General features: G+C 49.1%; 1 protein-coding gene across 1 annotated transcript in view; it reads left to right on the top strand.

Moving 5' to 3' along the window:
• ANO2 (anoctamin 2) overlaps positions 1–21870 on the top strand; it is a 318709-nt gene extending 296839 nt beyond the window's left edge. The window contains exons 24-28 of the mRNA XM_040642600.1: positions 5449–5601; positions 5966–6018; positions 7945–8126; positions 18877–18982; positions 20991–21870. Of these exons, the coding sequence (XP_040498534.1) occupies positions 5449–5601; positions 5966–6018; positions 7945–8126; positions 18877–18982; positions 20991–21260 (764 nt within the window). The 3' untranslated portion in view covers positions 21261–21870. The remainder of the gene's footprint in view (positions 1–5448; positions 5602–5965; positions 6019–7944; positions 8127–18876; positions 18983–20990) is intronic.
• Positions 21871–22137: the final 267 nt, after the last annotated feature.

Below are 22137 nucleotides of genomic sequence, written 5' to 3'. Positions count from 1 at the left end.
TAGGCACCACACAAAATTGTGAGGACTCAGAAAAGAATCAGATATGTCCCTGGTCTCAAGGGGTTCCCCATCAAGGGAGCAGGTCAAATAGACCAGTAGAGCAACATGTGCTAGGTATGATGGGAGTAAGGAGGAAAGATGCCTGTGGCACTCACTTCTGCCTGGGCGAGGTGGTGGGACTGGGGTGGCGGAGGATCTTCATAGAGGTTAGGTTTGAGTTGGACCTGAAATGTAGATAGTAATTCATTCAGTGCATGAGAAGAGAAGGAAAACTAAAGCAGCACAGATAGTAGTGGTGTGTATGAAGGCTCAGAAATATGGAAAATGTGGTGAGTTCAAAGAGGTACCAATGGTTTTTGAAATGGTTGGAAAGCAGGCAGAGTTGGTCTCCAAGCATACCAGCTAAATATTAGCCCTGAGCTCAGAGCATGGGTAGGGAGATGTGTTTGGAAAAATAAATTAGGGTTAGATCACAAAGGGTCTTGAATGTCGTGACAAGAATCTAGGCTTTAGTGTGTGTGTGTGTGTGTGTGTGTGTGTGTGCGCGCACGAGCACAGATGTGATAGGAGGGTGGCTATTTTCACTGAAGAATTTTAACTAAATGAGTGAAAACTGTGTTGGATCAAGAGCTTTCCCACCAATCCTGGCCAATCTATTCTACCTAATGCACTATTTTTCTTCTTTAAGCAGATCGTCCTGGAATGTCCTTGCTGGAAGCCATCTTGTTTAGTTTAAATCCACCCCTCCTTGTTATTTTAACCTAAGCCCAGGTAATGAAGGCCAGGATTTTAATTGTCTCCAGCATCAGGCAGTATGGGGCTGGTGTTGATTTTAGAAGGTCCTGGAGAGTGAGAGGAGAAAAACAATGGAGTTTGTGGCTCGGCGCGTCTCCCGTCTTTGTGCTTCCAGCTCAGCATTTCTGGAGCCCTTTACAACCAGGCTTTGTAAAGACTTAGCTGAAAATCAACTTACGGATTCCTCCCTAATTGGGCTTGGCCAGGTTTAATCTGGTATCGGTCAAGCCAAGCTGGCTTCTATTAGGCAGTGCACTGAGGGTTCCCGGCGACGTTCTTATCCTAATGGAGGCTGACTATTTTTAGAAACAAATCTTGGTGTTGGTGAAGGCCGGTATCACTGTGTCCTCTGAAGTGAACCCAGACGGACGCCTATCTGATACAGCATTTAGGACTTTGACTAAAATGAAAAAGTCTTGGATTTGGCATATGTATCCTAGAGGGTTAGAGTTTTGTATATTTTTTTTTCTTCCCAAGATAAAGCAAGGCTTCCTATTTGTTTCTGCCTCTTTGGGTTGATTCCTGGAAATGTGCAGGCAGCACCTGCAGTTAGAACATCTGCAGAGAGTGGCTCCTCGTGGCCTAGGGTACCCTGAGGAGCATCGGAGCGGGGACAGGGGTGTCGTGTCACTGCCCCAGCACCACTGGCCTTTGCTGAGCCCACCTCCTTGAGGTCATCCAGTGCTGGACACACAGGCTTACATGGCAAAGAGAAAAATAAGAACCGTGTCCTGGCCTTGGGGTAATTCATGTGCACCGTGAGCATTGAGTCACCCCTGAAAGTCGTTTATGTTGACCCAAACAGAGACCAAAGGGAGCCTGTGTGTCTGGAGAGTTTACGAAGGTATAAAAAAGCAAACCATCAGGGCAACCCCAGGGAGAGGGCTCCTATCTGCTTCTAGAGATCATGCGAAGGAAAGGAGAGTGAGTGAACAGTCCTATTTTCTTATATTCCAGAGGACACTGGGTGTCTGGGTGCCATTTGTGCAAGTATGGTGAGGGCGTGCTGTCTACATTTACAGCCACTCAGAAACAACCTGCCCCTTCCTCCCACCATCAGTCTCCTTGCCGGGCCCTTGTTGGGGCTTTGGAGAGTTTGCATGGTTTTGCTCGAGGAAGTCACTGACAAGAAGAAGAACACTTGCCTTGTAGAACTGAGCTCATTGGAATAAGAAGACCAACTCAGAAGTCCATAAATGAAGACACGTTCATATATATACTTAAACACAGACATGCATTTTACAGGTTTTAGAAAACTTGTCTAACATCTGTTTTGCTTTCCTTATTAATTCCATCCCCTCCACCCCCTCTGCCCCCATCCCAACCCCTGACTCTAAAGCGAATTCCTCAGCAAAGCCTGATTTAAAAGATGCCATCGACCCTGGATTTTGAACTGACTCCCAGAGCTTGTTTTTGAAGATTTCTCCTCCCCCTCCCAACCGCCCGGACCCCTTCAGCCAGCCAGCTTGGCAGGCGTCATTCCAAGGTCCCAACCTTGACACATCTGCGCCTTCTGGTGCCTCTTGCCACCAACTGACACCTGCCAGTCTCCTGGGGCCAGCTGAGAATCCACTGGGCATCAAGGACCGTGGCAGGGACAGACATCCCTCAGCAAGAGCAGTAACCCACACCCGTGGGCCCAAGCAAACTGCCAAATCAAAAGCGGTTCCATGCATGTTCTCTTTCTCGAAACTTCTGTGGTTAGGCATAGACCTCTGTGAACATTTTCTATTTTATTATTATTTTTTTTTAGTTTGGATCCTGGGTTTTCGTTCTTAATTTGAATATCCTAGAAACTTGAAGCTTATCCAATAGAAGGAGAAATACAGCATCACTACGAATCAGACCTCGAGAGGAATTCTTTTTTTTTTTACGAATTAAACAACTTCTTTTTTTTACAGAAAATCGTTTTTTTCCCCCTACAATCTTGGAGCTGAATCACTACCTCAGTTCAAATCCAACAAAACTCTGGAGACAAACCAAATCTTTCCCGCAAAGGGGAATAGTGAGGACTGTGAAAAATGGAGAGCTTATGCCTAGGTAAAGGGGTGGCCTCTCCTCAATCCCTGCAGGTTGTTCCATCAGGGTCACTGAGAACAGTTGTGTAGGTTGTGTACTGCACAAGAGCACTACTTCAGAGGAGGTGCCATTCACATCATAGATGTAGATATCTATCACTGATGATGATGATTTCCTGGAAGATGCCTGTGGAGGGTTTTGAAGAAAGGATACCTTCTAATTTGCACAAAGGTGACGTATGGGCTGTCAGAAGCCCTGGAAACCATGCTGCATGCAGCTCTAATGTTGCCGGATTTCTTTTTCCCCCTCCTCCTCTTTTCCTTTTCCATCTTTTCCATGGAGGGCCTGGAAACATGGCTTTTATTTATTTATTTTTTTTTAATAATTTTTTTTATTATGTTAGTCACCATACAGTACATCCCTAGTTTTTGATGTAAAGTTCCATGATTCATTACTTGCGTATAACACCCAATGCACCATGCAATATGTGCCCTCCTTAATACCCATCATCAGCCTATCCCATTCCCCCACCCCCCTCCCCTCTGAAGCCCTCAGTTTGTTTCCCAGAGTCCATAGTCTGTAATGGTTCATTCCCCCTTCTGTTTACCACCACCCCACCCCCCCCCGCTTTCTTCTTCCCTTTCTTCTCCTACCGATCTAGAGGAATTTTAACCAGTCTCTTTAGAACTTATCAATGAGATTGCTGAAGCCCATTGAAACAGAGAGAATTACTCAAGGACATATGGCTAGTGAGAAACATATCCAGGGCTAGAGGTCAGGCCTCCTGACTCACATTCAGTGCTTATACCTTAAATTTGTGTGTTTAACATATCCATATACAGTATACATTGCAGCCACCTGTAAATGTTGATATTTATCCCAATAAGGGGATAATAATAGGTAACATTATCGAATAATTATTAAGTGGCAGGCATTGTTCTAAGCACTTGATTTGTGCAATATCATTTACCCTGGTGACAACCCAGATGGGTATTGTCATCCTCAATTTGCAATCAAAATAACCAAGACCTGGAGAAGTTAAACAACTTGCCCTTGGTATGTAGGGGGTTCCTATTAGACTGTGGCTTTCCTGGGCCTCAGGACTGTGGTCGCTGGGCCACTTGGGATGGATGGGGCCCTTGCCTGTCTAGTGGAAAAGAGGTGTGAGTAGATCAGCCACAATGGCACACAGCGATGGCTGTAACAGAGGCAGGCACCAAGGTGGGGCAAGGGTAGAGGAGCAGGAAGGGGTTTGTCCAAGGAGATGGCATTTGAATGGTCTGGGGGATGCGTAGATGTTGTTAGCTGGAGAGCTTGTGCTCAGGTGAGTGGGAGCACCTGCTGCCTTCAGGGAAGATCCCGAGGGGGAGAAGCTCAGTGCCAGAAGGCAGAAGCATGATGGGCTGCGGAGGAGATAAGGTGAGATGGGGCTGGAGAGGTAGGTGGGGAGCAGACCATGAAGTACCTATCTCCCAGGATAAGGAATTTGGCCCAGAGCCAGTAAAGAGAGGGGAGCCCACAGCCATTTTTATGATGGGTAAGTGACAGGATCAGACTACCGGGGGTTTTGAGGGGACTACAGAAGCCTGGGCAGACTGGTGACAAAGGGTGGGGGGGTCGTGCAGTTGCCCATCCTGAAGTGATGAGGGGCTGGATGCCTTGTAGCCATCTGATTGGCACAGACTTCCTCCCTTTTGCTCGCGCTGCTTCCACGGCTTAGAATGCTCTCTTCAGTCCCGGCCCGTCTTTCAAGACCAAGCTTAGGTGTTTGATCTGGAGGCCCTCCTCAGTCCCCACCCTGGATAGGCTTGCGCTCCCCCTCCCCTGGGTCTCCGCTATCTCTGGTACATTCCTCATTCTCTCTTGGCATGCAGAAAATCTCGGTGCAAATCTTTGTGTACATTTCTCTGTTCTGCTTTACACCCAGCTCCGTGAAAGCAGGACCAGACCTTTGCCTCCTGAAATACTTGGCAAGGTGCCTGACATTCAGTGAGCTCTCAATAAATGTGTGATGAATGAATACACTTTCTAAATAAAGGCAGTGACTATGGGTATGGAAAGAAGAGGCCAAATTTGGGAGGTGATTTTTTTAAAGTTACTTCAGGGGTTGGCAAACATGGCCCAGGGACCAGATCCAGCCCACTTTATATACTGCTTTTGTAAATAAAGTTTTATTGGAACACAGCCAAGCACATCTGTCCACGTGGTGTCTCTAGCGGCTTTTGCTCTACAATGGCAGAGTTAAGTCATTGTGATAAGACGGTGTGGCCTGCAAATGCAAAAATATTTACTGTCCAGACGCTTACTGAGAAAGATTGTCAACCTGGGGATTAAAGGACCAGGATTAGTGACTGGAGATAAAGAGTGATGGAAAGGAAAGAGTCAAGACTTTTCCTTTTCTCACATCTCCACACTGTGCCTAATGCAGAGCTTTGCTTCCGGTGATGGCCTTGGCCTGTGGGCCTGTAGGCATTGAGAAAGATCCACGACTATAGGGCAGGAGGAAAAGAGAGCCTAGGAAACCAAGGTGGGAAAGAGACCCTGTAAGAAAAGACAAGGGGCTGTAGCTGCAAGGCCAAGTTTACCTAGATCCTGTTTCTTCCCCGTGAAGCTTCTCACGCTCTTCTCTCTCAGTCATCCAGTTTGGCTTTGTCACCCTCTTTGTGGCCTCCTTTCCTCTGGCACCTGTGTTCGCCCTCCTCAACAATGTCATTGAAGTGCGGCTTGATGCAAAGAAGTTCGTGACTGAGCTGAGACGGCCAGATGCCGTGAGAACCAAAGATATCGGTATGTCCCCTGCTTAGATATAGGCAGTCCCCCCGCCTCCATCCGTCCCCTCGGGCTCGCCGCCATGACCTGCCACCACCATCACACTCTGTCTGGATTCAAGAGGGCTGGGGGAAGCCCTTGCCTCTTCATCCTTTGGAGCTCCTCATCCTCCTATCTTCGGGCTCTGGGAGGCCTTTATCCATTTCCACTGTCCCCCTGGTTTTCAGACAGGGGCCACCTAAGCCTTTCTAGACAAGCCCATTCCCGGGGGGCCATGGAAACCTCTACTGCCCTTGCCCACGCAGCACCACCCGAGCTGCAGCCTTGTCGTCACCAGGGCAAGGGCAGGAGTGAGCCAGACACCCTGCTTTCTGTCTTACAGGGATTTGGTTTGACATTCTCTCCGGGATCGGCAAGTTCTCTGTTATCAGCAATGTAAGTGTTCCATCTGTGACACCCTAGTTCTGTGGGAAGGGAGCCACAGAAAGGGCCTCCAGAGTTGCTGAGGTCTTCAAAGCTGGGTACCAGCCCTTGTTACCTCCCAGCCTTTTCCTTCCAGAGCTTTGCTCAAGGCAGTGCCCTGGTTCATGGTGCGCGCACGCCTTCTAGCTCATCGTGCGGAGGCCAGGGCTGTGTGACTTTCCCGTTAATTTCACTACACTAAAGAAAGGTAATTATCCACCAGAATGCATACCTTGGCCTTAAGAGTCAAAATCTGATCTTTCCTCAGAGCCAAGAATAATGAGGAAAGAATTCTGCATATCTATCCATCTCTTTCCTTTCTTTTTCTACTCCCAAGCTAAACAATGCCTGGAACGTTGCCCAGGCCGCGGTTCTTAATTACGGTTCCTCCAAGCTGTCAGTGCGAAGTCGTAATTATCCCCATGGACTTGGGCACACGTAGGTTAGGATAGGACATACGAGAAGAGGTGTCCTACCTGTTGTGACCTCCTTAACTGCCTTGTCAGACATGTCCACATTTCAGAGGAAATCCTGCTGGGCCCAAGCCAATGACAGCTTTTGCTTCTGCCTTCTGCACGGATGGTGGCCAGGCAGGGCCTTTTGTTCCATCTCCCAAGAAAACCCTGCCGGCCTGGCACATCCCAGGAAAGCCAGCACCCGTTTTCCCCTGGGAGAGAAGCATTGGTTCTGGCTGCGGCTCGGTTGCCTATTAAGAACACTATTAAAATGAGTGGGGAGGCATGAGGAGAGGCAGAGAGAATCAGCCCACTGCATGTTGAACGCTCAATGAAGGAAGCGCACATCTCAAGGATGACAAATAAGGCGCAGTTTGGAGACTAGATCAGTAGCTACTTTGGAGTCGTGTTTACTAGAAAAGAGGCCTTGCATACTAGGCACTGTCCGTCATGCAGCAGAATGACAAGAAATGTTACCTCCCTGGCCTTTCTAAGACTTCCTTACTTATCTGAAGAATGGGAGAGCATAGGACCCATCACAAAGGATCATTCTGGAAATTATATGGGAAGATGAAAGGGCATGTAGCAGGTGCTCAGTAAGTATGTTACTCATTCTCAAATATGGTTATGGCCATCCACACTCATACACACATTTAGAAAACAATACCTAAACTACATTTTTTTTTAAAAAAAAAAGGGCTTTAATTGTTGGTGCAGAATACAGTATAAACACCTGCCAGAAAGATTTAAGATTTTCTTTGCAGAAAGTACCTCCACGTTCAAACATGCAATCATTCACTCGTTGTTTGGTTTGCTCTGTAGACATTTATAGAACACTTAAATATGCTAGACAGTACGTTGGGTATGTATGGTGGGATCCGGCAAGACCCACTCCTTCCCCCACTCCTTAGGTCTCAGTGTTCTTAAGTCAAATGGATGAAAGAACGACTTCCATTACGTGCTGTGCTAAATAATGCCGAGGGACAACGGTCACATGGAGGGAACTGTGGTACCATATCCTTGGGATTCCTGGTTCTCCGGTGTCCCCTGGAGGCCAAGATTCATGGTCATCCAGTGTCCCTGCATTTCACCTAAAAGTGGCACTCTTATTACGTCAGTAATTTTCTCAGAGAATCTTCCACTCTGCCTTGGCTTGGCCAACACCAGTGTCAGCTGGGCTATCTCAGAGGTGCTCATTCCCTCCAGAACCCAACGAACCACGCTGGCTTGACATCCTTGGGAACCAGCCACTGTCTAGTGGATTCACTTATGCATATCAAAGGTGGAAAAGCTGCGTGAGGTCAGAGTAAGGACTTCTCTATCAGAGCAGTGCCTCTGGATGGGGAGCCCAAGGGGGACCAGTCTCTCAGCCAGAGGCACCCTGTGCCACCTGGATAGCATCCATCCTGACTGCCCCTCAAACACCTGTGCTTCTGTCCTTCAGGCTTTTGTCATTGCCGTCACCTCCGACTTTATCCCCCGCCTCGTGTACCAGTACGCCTATAGTCACAATGGGACCCTGCACGGCTTTGTCAACCACACCCTCTCCTTTTTCAACGTCAGCCAGCTGAAGGAAGGAACGCAGCCAGAAAACTCACAGTTTGACCAAGAGGTTCAATTCTGCAGGTAAAGTAATCAGGAGGAGGAGGGCACAAGCAGATGACCAGAGGTGGTAGATCTAAGTAATTATCTGGAAGTAATTTATACCACTCTCCTCTCCCTCTTTCTCCTGCCCCCAGGCCCCCGAATCACTATAAATCAATTTCAGTTAATCAGTAAATATTTATTGATCGCCTTTAGCCAGACACTATGGAACAAAGAAGTATACAGCCTTGCCTCGACCACCAAGGGGTTTGTGGTCTCGTTGGAAGAAGCAAGCAGAGCAGGTAGGACAGAGCAGGCTATTCAGAGAGTCTGTCTAGTGTGGACCATGAGCACTGCGGGTGTTCAGAGGAGAGGAAGATCAGTGGGGGCTAGAAAGGAAAGGGTAGGCTTCCCGGAGGGCCCAGGAGGAGTGTAAGACAGAAAGAGAGCGTATGCTAGGTGGGGAGTTGGCATGGGCTGAGTCGTGGAGGAAGGATGAATTTGGGGTGTTAGATGACCACTTAGGGGCTAGGTAATGTAGTTAGCAAGAAGAGCACTTACAAGATAACAAAAAGGAATAATATAGGAAATACAATATATCAAAACTCCCAGGATGGTGTAAGCCAAAGCGTTGTTGAGTGTGACCAGGTAGGACAAGGTAGATAACGGGAAATCTTGAAATATTGCAGGAATTGTAATGTGATGCAATAGGAAGTTACCTGTTTAGTACCAGAAATGACAGACAAAGTGTAGGCTTAGGAAAATTAATCTAGCTCAGAGCAGAATGGACTAGAATTGGGAGAACCCAGGGAGGGCAGCTAAGTTGCTGCCGTCAGTCAGACATGAACCACGGTGGGCCTAGCCCAGAGTGGTAGAAGGAATTAAGAGGAAGTGAGAAGATGAGCTATTTACTGTAATACATGACAGTGTTGGTGGCAAGAGACATAAGAGGGAGCCCGAACCAAGGATATCTCTCAAGGTTAGGCTGAAGTCAGAGGTGGGTACATTGACAGCAATGGGGAGGATGCTAAGAGAATCCAATTTTATGGTACATACGATGAATTTTATTTCAAGCACATCGATTAAAAAAATGGTGGGAAAGTTTTCACCTAACCCCTAGACACACTAAGCTGGAATTCCTGAGAGTCCAGTCAGAGCTGCGATTGAAAACCACCAGCCTGGGGATCATGGAAGCCAAGACACAGAAATCTCTCCATTATTGACCCAAGAAGGGCAAGTGAAGAGAACAGAGGGGAATGAATTCTTTAACCATTTTGTACCCTTGTGAGATGATAGTCCCGATGAAGGGCTTGAGCAGAGATCACACCTCATATATTAAAAAAAATAGAGCAATAACTACCAGAAGAACCAAAACCTAAGTAAGGTATCGAGGGACAAATGGAGGGCTTTTCCAGACCTTTCCCAGGCGTGTCTAAGAGCTGGTGCTGCCTCCGTCCGAGAAGCGGTGCCTCAGTGGTGTTTGTAGCGGGATGACCTTGAGTGCATCTGTCGTGCGCTCCCACTTGCTACCCAAGGCCCGACGTTCGTGAGATGGCTTCACTTTCTCACAAGAGAGCAAATGAATCGGTCTTCCCAACCTAGATGACTGAGTGACACAACCTTACCAGTGTGTGGTTTGAATGGAAGGGTATTCTGGTCCTAGCTGGGATAACTGTAGGGTTCCACTCCAGCCAACAGGGAAAAGACTCAAAACCAGGGAGCAGATCTAAGAACAGGTAAGTAAATGTATTCACGGATATTGATTTATGTCAGCTTAGATGTTTCCAGTACTTGCACACTGGGGGCTATAAGGAGTCTCACTCTTGAACTGAGGTCCTATGCAGGCAGATTCGCGGCTACACGACGCGTCCACCCAGGGCTGCTCCACCGTCCGTCCGGCATGCCAGGCTGTCTGTCCCACCTGTGAGATTTCGGCCTACAGATCGGAAGGACCTAGCTCTACTACACAGACGATGTGTCCCAGCTCGAGGCTTTCCTGGTAGCGTCTAGACCGGCTCCAGCAGGTTGCATGAAGTCAGGCAGCAGTCAGCACTGAAAAGTAGTATTTACAAAATGATTTTTAATAACCGGGAGGTATAGGAACGATCTTGTTGAAGCTCCTCATTCCATGTAAAAGGAAACTGAGGCTTAGAAAGGTGAAGAATTCTCCGAGCTACCGAGGTTTCAGTGACAGATGCTGTAAAAGTCACATGTATCCACGCACGCAGGCTCAGCCCCCAGACGCGGCAGGGAGCAACGCCAATGTGCGTTGTGTGGGGAAGCAAGCTGACACTGTGTGGCTTTTTTAAAAAAGATTTATCTATTTATTTATTTGAGAGAGAGGGAGAGCACAGATGGGGAGGGGCAGAGGGAGAGAGAGAAACTAAGCAGACTCCACGCTGAGTGTGGAGCCCGATGCAGGGCTCAGTCTCATGACCCTGAGATCATGACCTGAGCTGAAACCCAGAGTTGGACACTTAACCCACTAAACCACCCAGGCACCCCTCATGTGTTTCTTTTTTCTTTTCTTTTCTTTTTTTTTTTAGAGAGAGCACAAGCAGGGGAGTGACAGGTAGAGGGAGAAGCAGGCTCCCTGCTGAGCAAGGAGCCTGTTGTGGGACTTGATCCCGGGACTCTGGGATCATGACCCAAGCCGAAACCAGATGCTTAATCGACCACCCAGGAGTCCCATCCCCCTCTATGTTTCTTTGGTTGGTCTAGAAGCACTGAGGGTCTGTGACCTTGCCCCTGACCATCAGATTTTCCAGAAACACTATGAATATGCTTTCCAGATATATCAGGGGCTTAACTGGCCTAAACATAAAAGGACTTTCATGGGCCCCCATATTGAAAGTTGAGAGTAGTTCTAATTTTCAGCAAGACTTGATTCAATCAAGTCTGCTAAACCAGATCTTTCTATACCTCCCTCCCAGCTCTACTCCTGTCAGTGACTAGAGTATGACTACCAACAGCTACTGGGTCCAAGTCCAAGTGGGAACATACATACCTCTTTGTGCTCATCGGCTAGGGTCAGTGTGCATGCCCTCCCCAGAACCAGTCGCTGTAGCCAGAGGAGGACTTGGGCGTCGGAGGAGAAGTGATCTCTGTCTGAAGCACAGAGTAGGAGCGGTTTCCTGGTGAGAAGTTAAGATGAATGGACACAACAATAAATGCCCAGCATACCAGGGATTATTAGGACACATGGAGCAGATCCAGCTTTGTTGTAGCTGCTTTCAGAGTCACTGGACTTCCCAGCCAGCTGCAAAGCCCTGAGGACTCTTCTCTCCATCGTTTCCACGCAAGCTGATGGGATCTGGCTTATTTGTGGCCCATTAAACAACAACAACCAAAACCTCTTCCAGCCAAGTGGCAGAATTATTACTGGGTGCATGTGTAGGAAGTGCATTCTATATTTCTGCTAAGAAAATGTATCTGCAAGATCAAACCAAAATGATTTTTGGAGCATGTGTCATGTTTTCCTTACCCAGTACCAGTAAGGATTATGGGTTCACTGTGCAACTATTTCCGAGACCTTACGATAGAGGCTTGTCTTTGGTTCCGTAATAAGGAACAAGACACAATGCCTCCCTCAAGAAGTCTAGATGGAGGAGATGAGCAAGGAAGCAAGCAATTAAACTCTAGCTTTCATAATTTATGATAGTGTAACTGCAAGGACCTCTGAGAGCCCCGAAGAAGGAGGAATGCACCTAACCCAGACCTGGGTATTGCGGGGGAGCTTCAAGGGGGCTAAACCCTGAAGGTCAAACAGTACAAGGTTGGCCAGACTGATGCTCTTGTCAGCGCTCCTCCTTCACACGACCAAGCCGGCCTGGCTGGTGAGTGGGGTGGGAGGAGTGCTGGGAGGACTGGAAGGGAGCCTCAAGTGGTGAAGGAGGTTGGGGAGAGCAAGGCCTTCCAGGTAGATGGGCTCCTTGGTGCCCGGTGGTGGCAGCTGGCGTGGCAGATAAGCTCTGAGGGGTGAGGCGGGAAGAGAATACAGAAGCCAGACCAAGAAGAGTGTGGTGGTCTTTGGAGGTGTGTGGACTCCCTCTTAGGGTGGTGGGGAGCCACAGGAAGCAGGGATGAGAGCATACTTGTCATTGGTGTTCTCTCTGGCTGCAGTGTGAAGACCAGTGGGTTACATTTGAAATAAAGAGATGCTTGAAAGCACTCTGCGGTGTAAGCAGGTGTCCAGGGAGCAGGGTCAGGCTATTATCTAGATACAACGTATCACAGAGGTGTCCTTTGGGGCTACCTTTTCCTAGATAGATAACAATTGTTGACGGACATCTCTGCCTCAGTGGGTCATACTCATTGCATGCTGTGTGAACTGGCTGGCTCACCAGAGTCTCAGGGGTTTTGGAGGGGTGGCATAACATACTGATGTCGTTATAAGCCAGGAATCGTCAGTGGCTGTAAGAGATAGAAATGAAGGAGAATGAGACAGAGAGAAAGAGGAGGGGGAGGGAGAGGGAGGGACAGATAGGGTGGGGGAGGGAGGGGGAGAAGGAGAGAGAGCTCTGTAGCTAGCCCCAGAGCCAGTGTTTAAAACTGCTTCTGTGGTGGGAAATGAAAAGTTTGCCCTGATTTTCTGGCAAACAGTTTTGGGAACTCGATGACCCCTCTTATTCTTAGCTTTCAGTGACCTCTGGAGATAAATGTGGTCAAATAAAACTGAGGTCTTGGGCTCCAACCCAGCCTCGCCAGGGATAGAGGTATCTTAAAAATAGCAATAAAAGTTAGGACAAGTCTCCAGCTGCCCATTTGAGATGCATTCCCAGCATTTTTGGAGCAACGTTTGCTTCAGTGCTCTCACTGCGCTGGCGGGGCTGCTCCGTGAACAGCCCAGTGACGTCAGTCTGCGGGCACGAGCAGTGGCTATTGATGGCGTGGAAGGGCTACCATGTCCTGGAGGGCGGACAGTGGCCCAGGATCCTGGCTCCACTGGAAGGGAGTGGAGGGGTCAGCAGGGGAGGGCCTGGCCAGGGATCTGCGTCCTGGAGTCGGGGAGCCTGCCTGGGCATGGTCAACCCAATGGGTCTGCTGGGGAGTGCAGAGAATCCTTGGGTGGTTCCTGCCGGGTTTCTCTGCAGGGCCTGAGTTCTTTCATATCCCAAGGTCACGTGAAAAGTCTTTGAAGAGGCGAGTTCTCTCCAGTCCATGGCCGTCTCTCATCTGCTCCTCGCTGAATCCAGAGGGAGAGTCAGCTTTTCCGGGTGTTGCCTTTCCTGATCTTTATCGACCGCTGGATTAACATGGTTCTCGTTAGTTCCTAATTACCTGTGCTGTTTTCCCTTGTTAAAGGCCAATTTCAGAAGGCAGTTGGAAGTAGCTCAGATGGTATGAAAATATCGTATATAATTGTGTTTAGCATTATTATGACATTCATTTCCATTGGGACTATTAAAACAATTTTTCTTTAACATACCACTGTTTGGAGTTGAGAAATGTATTTACTCACTGATTCATAATGTAACTAAAACCTCATTTTTGGAAAAAGCCGTCCCTGATGGTTGATGACTAACTCCTCAGTTTGTTACTTCGGCACCCTTCCTGCCCACGGCGATTTTGGCTGATGGAATCGTGGCGGATGTCCCTGTCACTGTCACTGGCCACCCCTGCAAGTGAGGATGGGAGGGGAGTATCTGTGCTGGGAGTCTAGCTTCCCCCTCCACACCTCAGTGTCCCATCTATAAAAATGGGGACTTGGAATGAAGAATCTCCAAAGATTCTTTTCTGCTTCTTTCTTTAAAAAATGTAATATTTCATGATACATGTAACATACTAAAAACTCTAAACATTACGGGCAGCCTCTCTGACTGTCCCACGTCTGCCTTACCCTCTGCCCGCTCCTAGGCACCACCCCAATAGTACTCATGGCAAAACATTTATGCGTGTCTTTCTCAGACTGTCTTCCGTGTGTTAACACCAAGTGAGCTCATAGAACCTTTATGGGGTTTCATGGCTTTGTTTTATAATAATGAAATATATTTCAAATTAATGAGAACCTATTTCTTTAGGTAGTGTATAAATTCAACTCCATGTGATTTTTCATAGTGTTAGAACAATTTAGATATAAAGTGATTTAAAGCTAAAATATAATGATGATTTTTGTACCAGTTTCACTTACTGTGTATGAGTCTGTCTCAGTTAACACTATAATTTTGCTCCTCAAAGCTTAGTATAAAAATGTGTTTGGGTCCACTGAATATTGCCATTAATTTTATCCTGTTGAAATTATGATTTTTTTTTATCATAAAAGCAATTCTGTATATGTATGTATATATACAAAAGGAAAAGACTTTCTTCATAGTCCTCGCCCTAGTCATTCTCTCCAGAAGAAACCATTGTGTTTATTCTCTGTGGAAGCCTCCAGAAATCACAGTCACATGCATTGTCTTATTTAATTTTCACTGTGCTTTACTTTAACATTTAATGTACGGGCACGCACGTATTTATTTATGGTCGGTGGGAGAGAGCTGGAGCACTTCTGTGTTTTACTAGCTCCATTTTACAGATTAGAATGCTGAGGTTCAGAGATGAGAAACGGGTTTCTCAGGGTCTTAAGCTAGTAAGTGACAGAGGCCACTCCCAGTGCACACTTGCTTTTTAAACACTCTAGTGGTTTTGTAATTATAAGCCTCTCATTATTACGAGACTCAAGGGCACTCTCAAAATTAATATTAAGGCTCAAAGAGAATGAAGAGAGCTTTGGCGGGGTGTTGATGAGATCTAGGAAAGGCTCCTAAAATCACACCTCTGAACTTAAATCCCAGCGAGCAGGTGCAGGAAGTGACCAGATGTGGGGGTTCACCCAGTGCTTGGCCACTCAGCGAGACTTTGGGAGAACCACACTCCTTCAACCAGGAGGAAGCATCTGGTTTTGGAAGGCCTTTGAGCTGCTAGAATGGAGCAGAAGTTCTACCTCCCACTGGCCTGAGGCTTACCTATTTTGGGCCATTTACATGGACACAGATCCTGGGAGAAGCCCCTGGCCATTGTGGTGATGGCTAACTCTGACTCACATCAGCATGAGCGGAAACTTAGAGCACCTGTGCCGGGTGCTCAGAAACCCCCCTCAAATGGCAGGAGGCACTGGGAGCAGGGGTATACGTGCTCTGTCCTCTTCACAGGAGAGGTGTCAGCTACCTCCAGGCAAAGGAGAAAGAGCTACTGTTTATTGGGCACATATCTGATAGGTTGGGTGGTATGCTCTTCATTAACATTTCCTCTTCATTACATCCCTGAATGTTGAGGCCATTTTATAGCCCAGCACTTTGGCCATCAGAACATCGGGTAACTTTCTAGAGGACATGGAACCAAAGTGGTAGAGGTTGCATCAAGCCCTCACCTGGTGACTCCAAAGCCCACATTTTTGCCAGTGCTATGCACTGGGCTTAGAAGCCAAACAGACCTGGCTGACAGCCGTCACCGTCGTGGACACAATTAAGTCCATTGGTCACTCATCTTTTTTTTTTTTTTGAAGATTTTATTAATTTATTTGACAGAGAGAAAGAGAGAGAGAGAGACAGAGCACAAGCAGGGGGAGGGGCAGGCAGAAGGAGAAGCAGGCTCCCCGCTGAGCAAGGAGCCTGATGTGGGTCTTGATTCCAGGACCCCAAGATCATGACCTGAGCTGAAGGCAGGTGCTTAACTGACTGAGCCACCAGGCGCCCCAGTCACTATCTTTTGTGGCCATTTCTAGTCTTAAAGATAATTGTCTCTTTGTTTAAGTAGTGTCTTCTTGTTACTCAGTGAAAACATTTGATAAGCTTGACTTCTCAGTATGACACTTGAAAAAAATGATGAAATCTGAACTTATATTGGAATGTAAGCAACCAGTCCGTTCCTGGTGGTCAGAGGCTTACGGGAATAATATTTTTCAAACTATGAGTCATTGTTCATGAAAGGGTTAGGAAATCACCTTAGTGGGTCATGATCAGCATTTTAAAGATGAGAATAGGGTAAGACAGGAGAGGATAAAATCAGAAAATACTGGGGCATCGCACACGGCAAGGATGTGATTTTTCTTTGCAGTGATGTCTACTTACATGTGCGTTAATGGAAAATGATTTCTTACTACTGTAGGTCACAGTTCTTTTTAAAAGTTAGCTTCAGAAAGGGAAATACGAACAGATGCATTATTCATTAAATTGTGCATTGTTCTTTCTGTGGGTAGTTTGTCCTGTAGTTCCAACCAGAGCGACCTATAGCCCATTGGCATGGGGGTGTTTTCAAGTAAAGCTTTCTGGAAATATCTGTGTTAATCTTTCCTCAGATCTTTGATTCAATGGACGTGTTTGTTAGATTTTAAAAATATTTTGGACACTCAGGGTGGGCAAAGGGACATTTCCAAAAGCTGTGGTGAGTTAGTATCAGAGATGGGACCAGAATTAGAATATTTATGGATTCTTTTCAGACTGGGACAAAGAGGGGTGAGTGGTGGCTCCTAGAGCAAGGCCAGTGAGCAGCTTTTCCTTCATAGATGGAGCGAGAGCACAAGAGAAACAGACTTCGATTGTAGCAGGAGGTATGGGGCTGGACCTGGGGAAGGGTGTCCCCATGGTACAGAGTGGGCATATGTGCTGCACCGGTCCTCCTGAGGTCTTTAGAGGAGATAAATCCCCTTTTGCCATGGGGTCCTTCGGGGGGCAGCTGGAGGGCAAAGAGCCTGAGCTTTTTCCCACCCCAAGGTGTCCCTCTCCGTTTAGCCATGCTCTCCCTCTCTCCTGTTAGCAAGCCTAATCTGGAGCTGGCCGTGCTTCTGTCCTCAGCCACGGATGGACATGCAGAATCCTGTGGTGTTTTGCTGGGCTGCAGTTAGCTTTGCTCTTCATCCGGATGTCAAAGCAAGGCTGCGACAGCTGTGAACAGCTGTTGGAAGGTGGGGTGGGGGAGGGGCGGCTCCTGGCCCCCACCCAGCCCTAGCCGACTGCTTACTGTCCACCTCTGGTTGTCTGTCTGCTGCTGACTCTGTGGATCTGCCTTTTTCCTCCTGTCTGTGTGCACCTCTTTTCGTCTTCCTCTTTGTTCCTTCTCTTCTTCCTGCATCTTTCCGTGGACAGTTGGAAGCCACCATGCTTTTACCTGGACCTTTTAGGGCAGCTGGCTCATTCCAGGTGGGGAAGGAATGAAAGCACCCATTTCTGGGGCGCCTGGGTGACTCAGTCGATTAAGCATCCGACTCTTGATTTCGGCTCAGGTCATGATCTCAGGGTGGTGGGATCGAGCCCCGAGTTGGGCTCTGTGCTCGGTGGGGAGTCTGGTTGAGACTCTCTCTCTCCCTCTGCCCCTCCCCTCTCACTGTCTCTCAAGTAAATAAATAAATCTTAAAAAAAACACAAACAAACAAAAAAACGCCCATTTCTGAGTCCCCCACCTCAGACCGCAGCTATTGGCAAGATGCTTTGTGACGGTAGAGGAAAGGCCTGCTTTCAGCCAGACTTGGATTCTCTACTTAACTCCAGTCCTTGCTGGCTACGAGAGAGACCTGGGCACGTAACTGACCCTCTCTGAGCCTCAGTGTCCATCTATGTTCTATGGGGATATCGGTGCCTGCCGGAAGATGCTATGGAGATTAAGTGGGAAAACTTCCAGAAAAGCTCCTTGCTCAGGGATTGGCATGTATTGCATGTTCAGTATAGGTTGTTGGCCTTCTTAGCCCCTCCTCAGACAGTCCCCACCCTGCCTTCCTCGGCAGCCATGCGCCCCACTTGGTGGCCTGACGCCACCCCACTCCTTCCCCCAGGGCTTATTGTGCTTTGACTAAGCATCAAAGATCTGTTGAATTCCATGGAGAAAACAGTTCCATGAAGGGTCATAATTTTTCTGATACCAGCTCTTGTCACTTGTCCAGGCTTAGAAAAAAGTGAGTCTGAAAAAAATGAGCCTTTTTGTTTTTTAGAGGGAGGGAGGAATGGAGGGGAGGGAGAGAATCTCAAGCACAGTCCCTGTCTAGCACGAAGCGGGGCTGGATCTCACCATCCTGAGATCATGACCTGAGCCAAAATCAAGAGTCAGACGCTTAGCCGACTGAGCCCCCCATTTGCCCCGAAAATGAGCGGTTTTTAACATGAGTCATCACAGAATGGGGGTGAAAAGGCGGCAGTGAGGAAAATCTCTCCGTGGGTCTGAGAAAGGGACGTGAGCTCACGTCACGCACTGATATTTTGTTTCTTAAGTCACGTGGACAGATCATAAACGTGGTCAGTAGAAGAGAATACTGACCAACCATCACTCTTACCACCATTCCCCCAAATTCACTCATCCTTGCGCTTGGTTTGAGTCAGCCTTCCTTGGAGTGCAAGAATGCAGCCACCTCTATGGCTGTGGTCCCAAAGCAGCCAGCCAGGAAGGAAGCCGGGGGTTGTCTAGGGGCACCTGTGTCTTCCCTGAGCCCACGGGCTGCTGAGAACTGTCCAAATTTTCTGGACATTACCCTCCCATCTTGAGCTTATGGGTCAGTGGGGCCACCATGGACCCCCTATGCTGGGCTCCTCTCATGATTCCTGGGCTCTTCTGGAAGAAGAATCCAGACACCAGAGGAAGCCGTGGGGGATGTTAGAGAATAGGGAAAAGGCATTTCCAGGCCAACACTGGGTTTTTTTAGGACTTTGATCCTTTTATTCCAGGGACACTTGTTGTGGGGCTGTGAATTCCTCCCTCCCCGCTCTCTGCTAATTCCCAAGTGTGGGAGCCAGGAGCTAGCCTGCTGCTCTGATCCTTGAGGATCAGAAGCACCCCCTTCCCTCCGTCTCTTCCCAGTCTTAACGCTACATTTCTCTCTGGGCAGGTTTAAGGATTACCGAGAGCCACCGTGGGCCCCGAACCCATATGAGTTTTCCAAACAGTACTGGGCCATTCTGTCTGCCCGTCTGGCTTTTGTCATCATCTTCCAGGTGAGTTGTTCGGATAGGGAGTAGAATCCAGGCTGCAGGAGTAAAGACAGCCGTGTCTCCTCACCTGCCCCTCCACTCCATGTTTTCATGGCACTGTGACACTGGGGTCTCCGCAAGTGGCAGGCAGAAGCCAGTGCCTCCCCAGAGGAGTCAGGAAGCACTCTTGAGAGGACCTCCATTAATGGATAGATTTGCAGAAAGAGAATAGAATGCAGAGTAAGGTTACAGGACATATGTGGGATAAGATGCAGGGTGGAGATAGATTCCCTTTTAGACCTAAGACAAGAAAGGAAGCAAGAAGAACAGTGGGGACCAGAGTCTCAACCCTAATGCCAACAAATAGCCCCGCCTGGTCTCCGCAGCTCAAGAAAGGGCTCGAGTTCTGAACTGTTCTTCTAGCTCTCGGCTGGCTCCCTCCTTTGTTAGCGTGCTCCAGCCCTTGAGACATCTGGCGCGGAGGGCCCCCGGAGCCATCCGGCCATGCCTCCATGGATGAATAGCAAACTCGAGCCCCTGATCGCTATCTCTGACAATAGCCGTAGCTCGGGTTGCATGGCTGAGATCCGTGGGTGTGCGGCCCCAGTTCCCACTTGGGGTCCTGCCGCCCCTTCAAGCGGGGCTGGAGCAAGAGCCCAGAGCCTTTTCTCTTCCACTCCCTCAGGCTTTTGTATTCCCTGAAGGCAGATCTCTGGGGGGCTCTAAGATATCCTGCCCTGACCCTAGCCCAGGAAGTGGAGAAGCCCATCGACTAGTCTTTCACCTAAAGAAGACAGCCCTTCTTCCTCCAGGGAGATGGGGCGATGGATTTGCAAAACTCCCCCCTGCAGGCGTCCCCTGGCTTTCACACAGGTCACATGTAATACTCAACCCCATATAAGTTGGTTTAAGAGGAGAAAGTGACTTGAAGCAGTTCTAGAGCATGGAAGGCACCCAGGAGCCTCTGGAAGCAGCAGCTGGTCCCCTGGCCCTCCCCTGGGCTGTAGGTGTGAGGGAGGTTCAAGGTCATGGTGGGAATAGGTTTGGAGCCTGGAAGACAGCTGTGCCCTAAAGATCTCATCCCAGGCTCCATCGCTGTCCCTGGATCTCAGAGTGAACGTGTGATTGGCAGGCAAAGAAGGCCACAACTGGGGGAGCGAACAGGGCAGAGCGTGGCTTGGGGAACTGGGTGGGAACCAGGTTATAAAAGGAGCTGTCATATATTGGTGCGTGCTGGCTCTGTTGTGATGTATTCACCACTTCAGTGGAAAATGCTGCAGGGCAAGGGAGTCCTGTACTACCTGTGTTTGCAAGAGTGGGGATGGGGCTTAGCAGGTGGAAGAAGGAAGCCAATTACAAGTGTGCCCAGAAGCTTAGAATGGAGAAGGGGGAGCTAGAGGCGGGGGCCCTAGACGGGCTGGTGTGACCGGCTTAGCGGGATGGAAGAGAGTGGAATTGGGTGAGGGTGAGGTTGGCTGAGGCCAGAATTCAGTGCAGAAACCAAAGGTCCATCTCTGATTTGGAGGACAGAGGGCAGACTGGAAGCAAGAGAGGAGCAGCTGGCTCAGGGAAAGCCCTGGAGAGGCCAGCGGGCCCTGCGCCCACTTCCCAGGGAGCTCCGGAGCAGGGCGCCTGGGGGCTGAGAGGCCAGGCGGGAAGGACAGGAGGGAGAAAGCAGTAGCTGACACTTCTCAAGCCCTGCCCCGTGTGAGGTATTGACTGATTTCACCCTCACGCCTGGGGGCGGGTGGGGGGGTGGTTACTGTTACTGCTGCACTTTCTATATGGGGATATTGCGGGGCTCCTCTGCTCATTGGCTCAGACCCTGCTAGTAAGTAGCAGAGCCAGGTGAGCACGGCGGCGTCCTGCTCCTGGGCCTGTGCTCCCCACAGCCACTGCCCCCACCTCGGCACCACACTGCCCGCCCCACTGCCGAGACCGCTGCTCTGATGAGACAGGGGTGACCAGGGGTGCCCTGGTGTCCCAGGGGGCTGGGCCTCTCCTCTCAACCCCTCTCCCTGGCTTTTGGCAGAACCTCGTGATGTTCCTGAGTGTCCTTGTGGACTGGATGATTCCAGACATCCCCACGGACATCAGCGACCAGATCAAGAAAGAGAAGAGCTTGTTGGTGGACTTCTTCCTGAAAGAGGAGCATGAGAAACTCAAGCTGATGGACGAGCCGGCCCAGAGGAGCCTGGGAGGGGGGCATCGCAGCAGGAGCCGGGCGCCCAGCTCAGCACCGTCGGGCCGGAGTCAGCCAGGCAGCATCGCTTCCTCTGGTTCTCAGCACACGAACGTGTGAGCGAGCCAGCCCCGAGGTGGGCCGCCGCAGCAGCCAGGGACCTCACAGAGCGGGGCTGTGCACCAGCGCGGGCGTGGTGGCCGGCGTTTGCCGGGGTCTGGCCTGACGGGGTCTCGGAAAGGTGTGCGTGTGCAGAGAGAGAGGTTAGAGTGAGCGAGAGAATGAGCATGGGCAGGAAGAGAAATGGGGCTGCTTCTCAGAAACTTCAAGCTTAAGTTTCTTTTAGGTCCTCTTTGTATCCTTTGGGGGGCTTGGTACCCTATTTTGAGTCACTTGGTGAAAGAACTGGGTGTCTCTACCCCAGAGCTCCTAGGCACCACGAGCCTTCCCTGTGTTCCCTCAGGCGTCCTCTCTCAAGTGGCCACAGGCTGGGAGAGAAGCGAGCCCCCATCCTGAGGGATCCCTCTCCCCTTCCCACCATCTCCCTGAGCAGACCCCTCGGAGTCACTTGCATCTGGGGCTGTCATGGCCCCACTGCGTGCAAATTAAGTCACAGGGCTGATTGCTGTGGCCACTGGACTTGATGGTGAGTGGCAGAGGTCCAAACCCGGGCTTGTCTCCAGTTCATGTCACGGGATGCTTTGAGCTTGTGCAGCTAACCATCACTTTACGCAGGTTCGGATTTAAAGTCATAAAATAAATGGAAACGTTCTTTGTAAAGTTACGTCTCCTTGTCTTTGGTTCTCTCTCTTTCTGTCGCTTCCTACCAACATTTATTGAGCACCTAGTACATCCCAGATACTGTTCTCAGATGAGACATGGAGCAGAGTACAAGAGAGAAGATCTCTGTCTCACAGAGCTTCCTTTCTGCGGAGAGACAGACAGGAAGCTGGTGAATGTATAGGATTTCAGCTAGTCATAAGGGCTAAGGAGAAAT

Source organism: Ursus maritimus, unplaced genomic scaffold, assembly GCF_017311325.1.
Source record: "Ursus maritimus isolate PB19 unplaced genomic scaffold, ASM1731132v1 scaffold_26, whole genome shotgun sequence".
NCBI lineage: Eukaryota > Metazoa > Chordata > Mammalia > Carnivora > Ursidae > Ursus > Ursus maritimus.
Note: the sequence above shows the minus strand (reverse complement) of the source record. Positions and strands in the feature narration are given on the sequence as shown.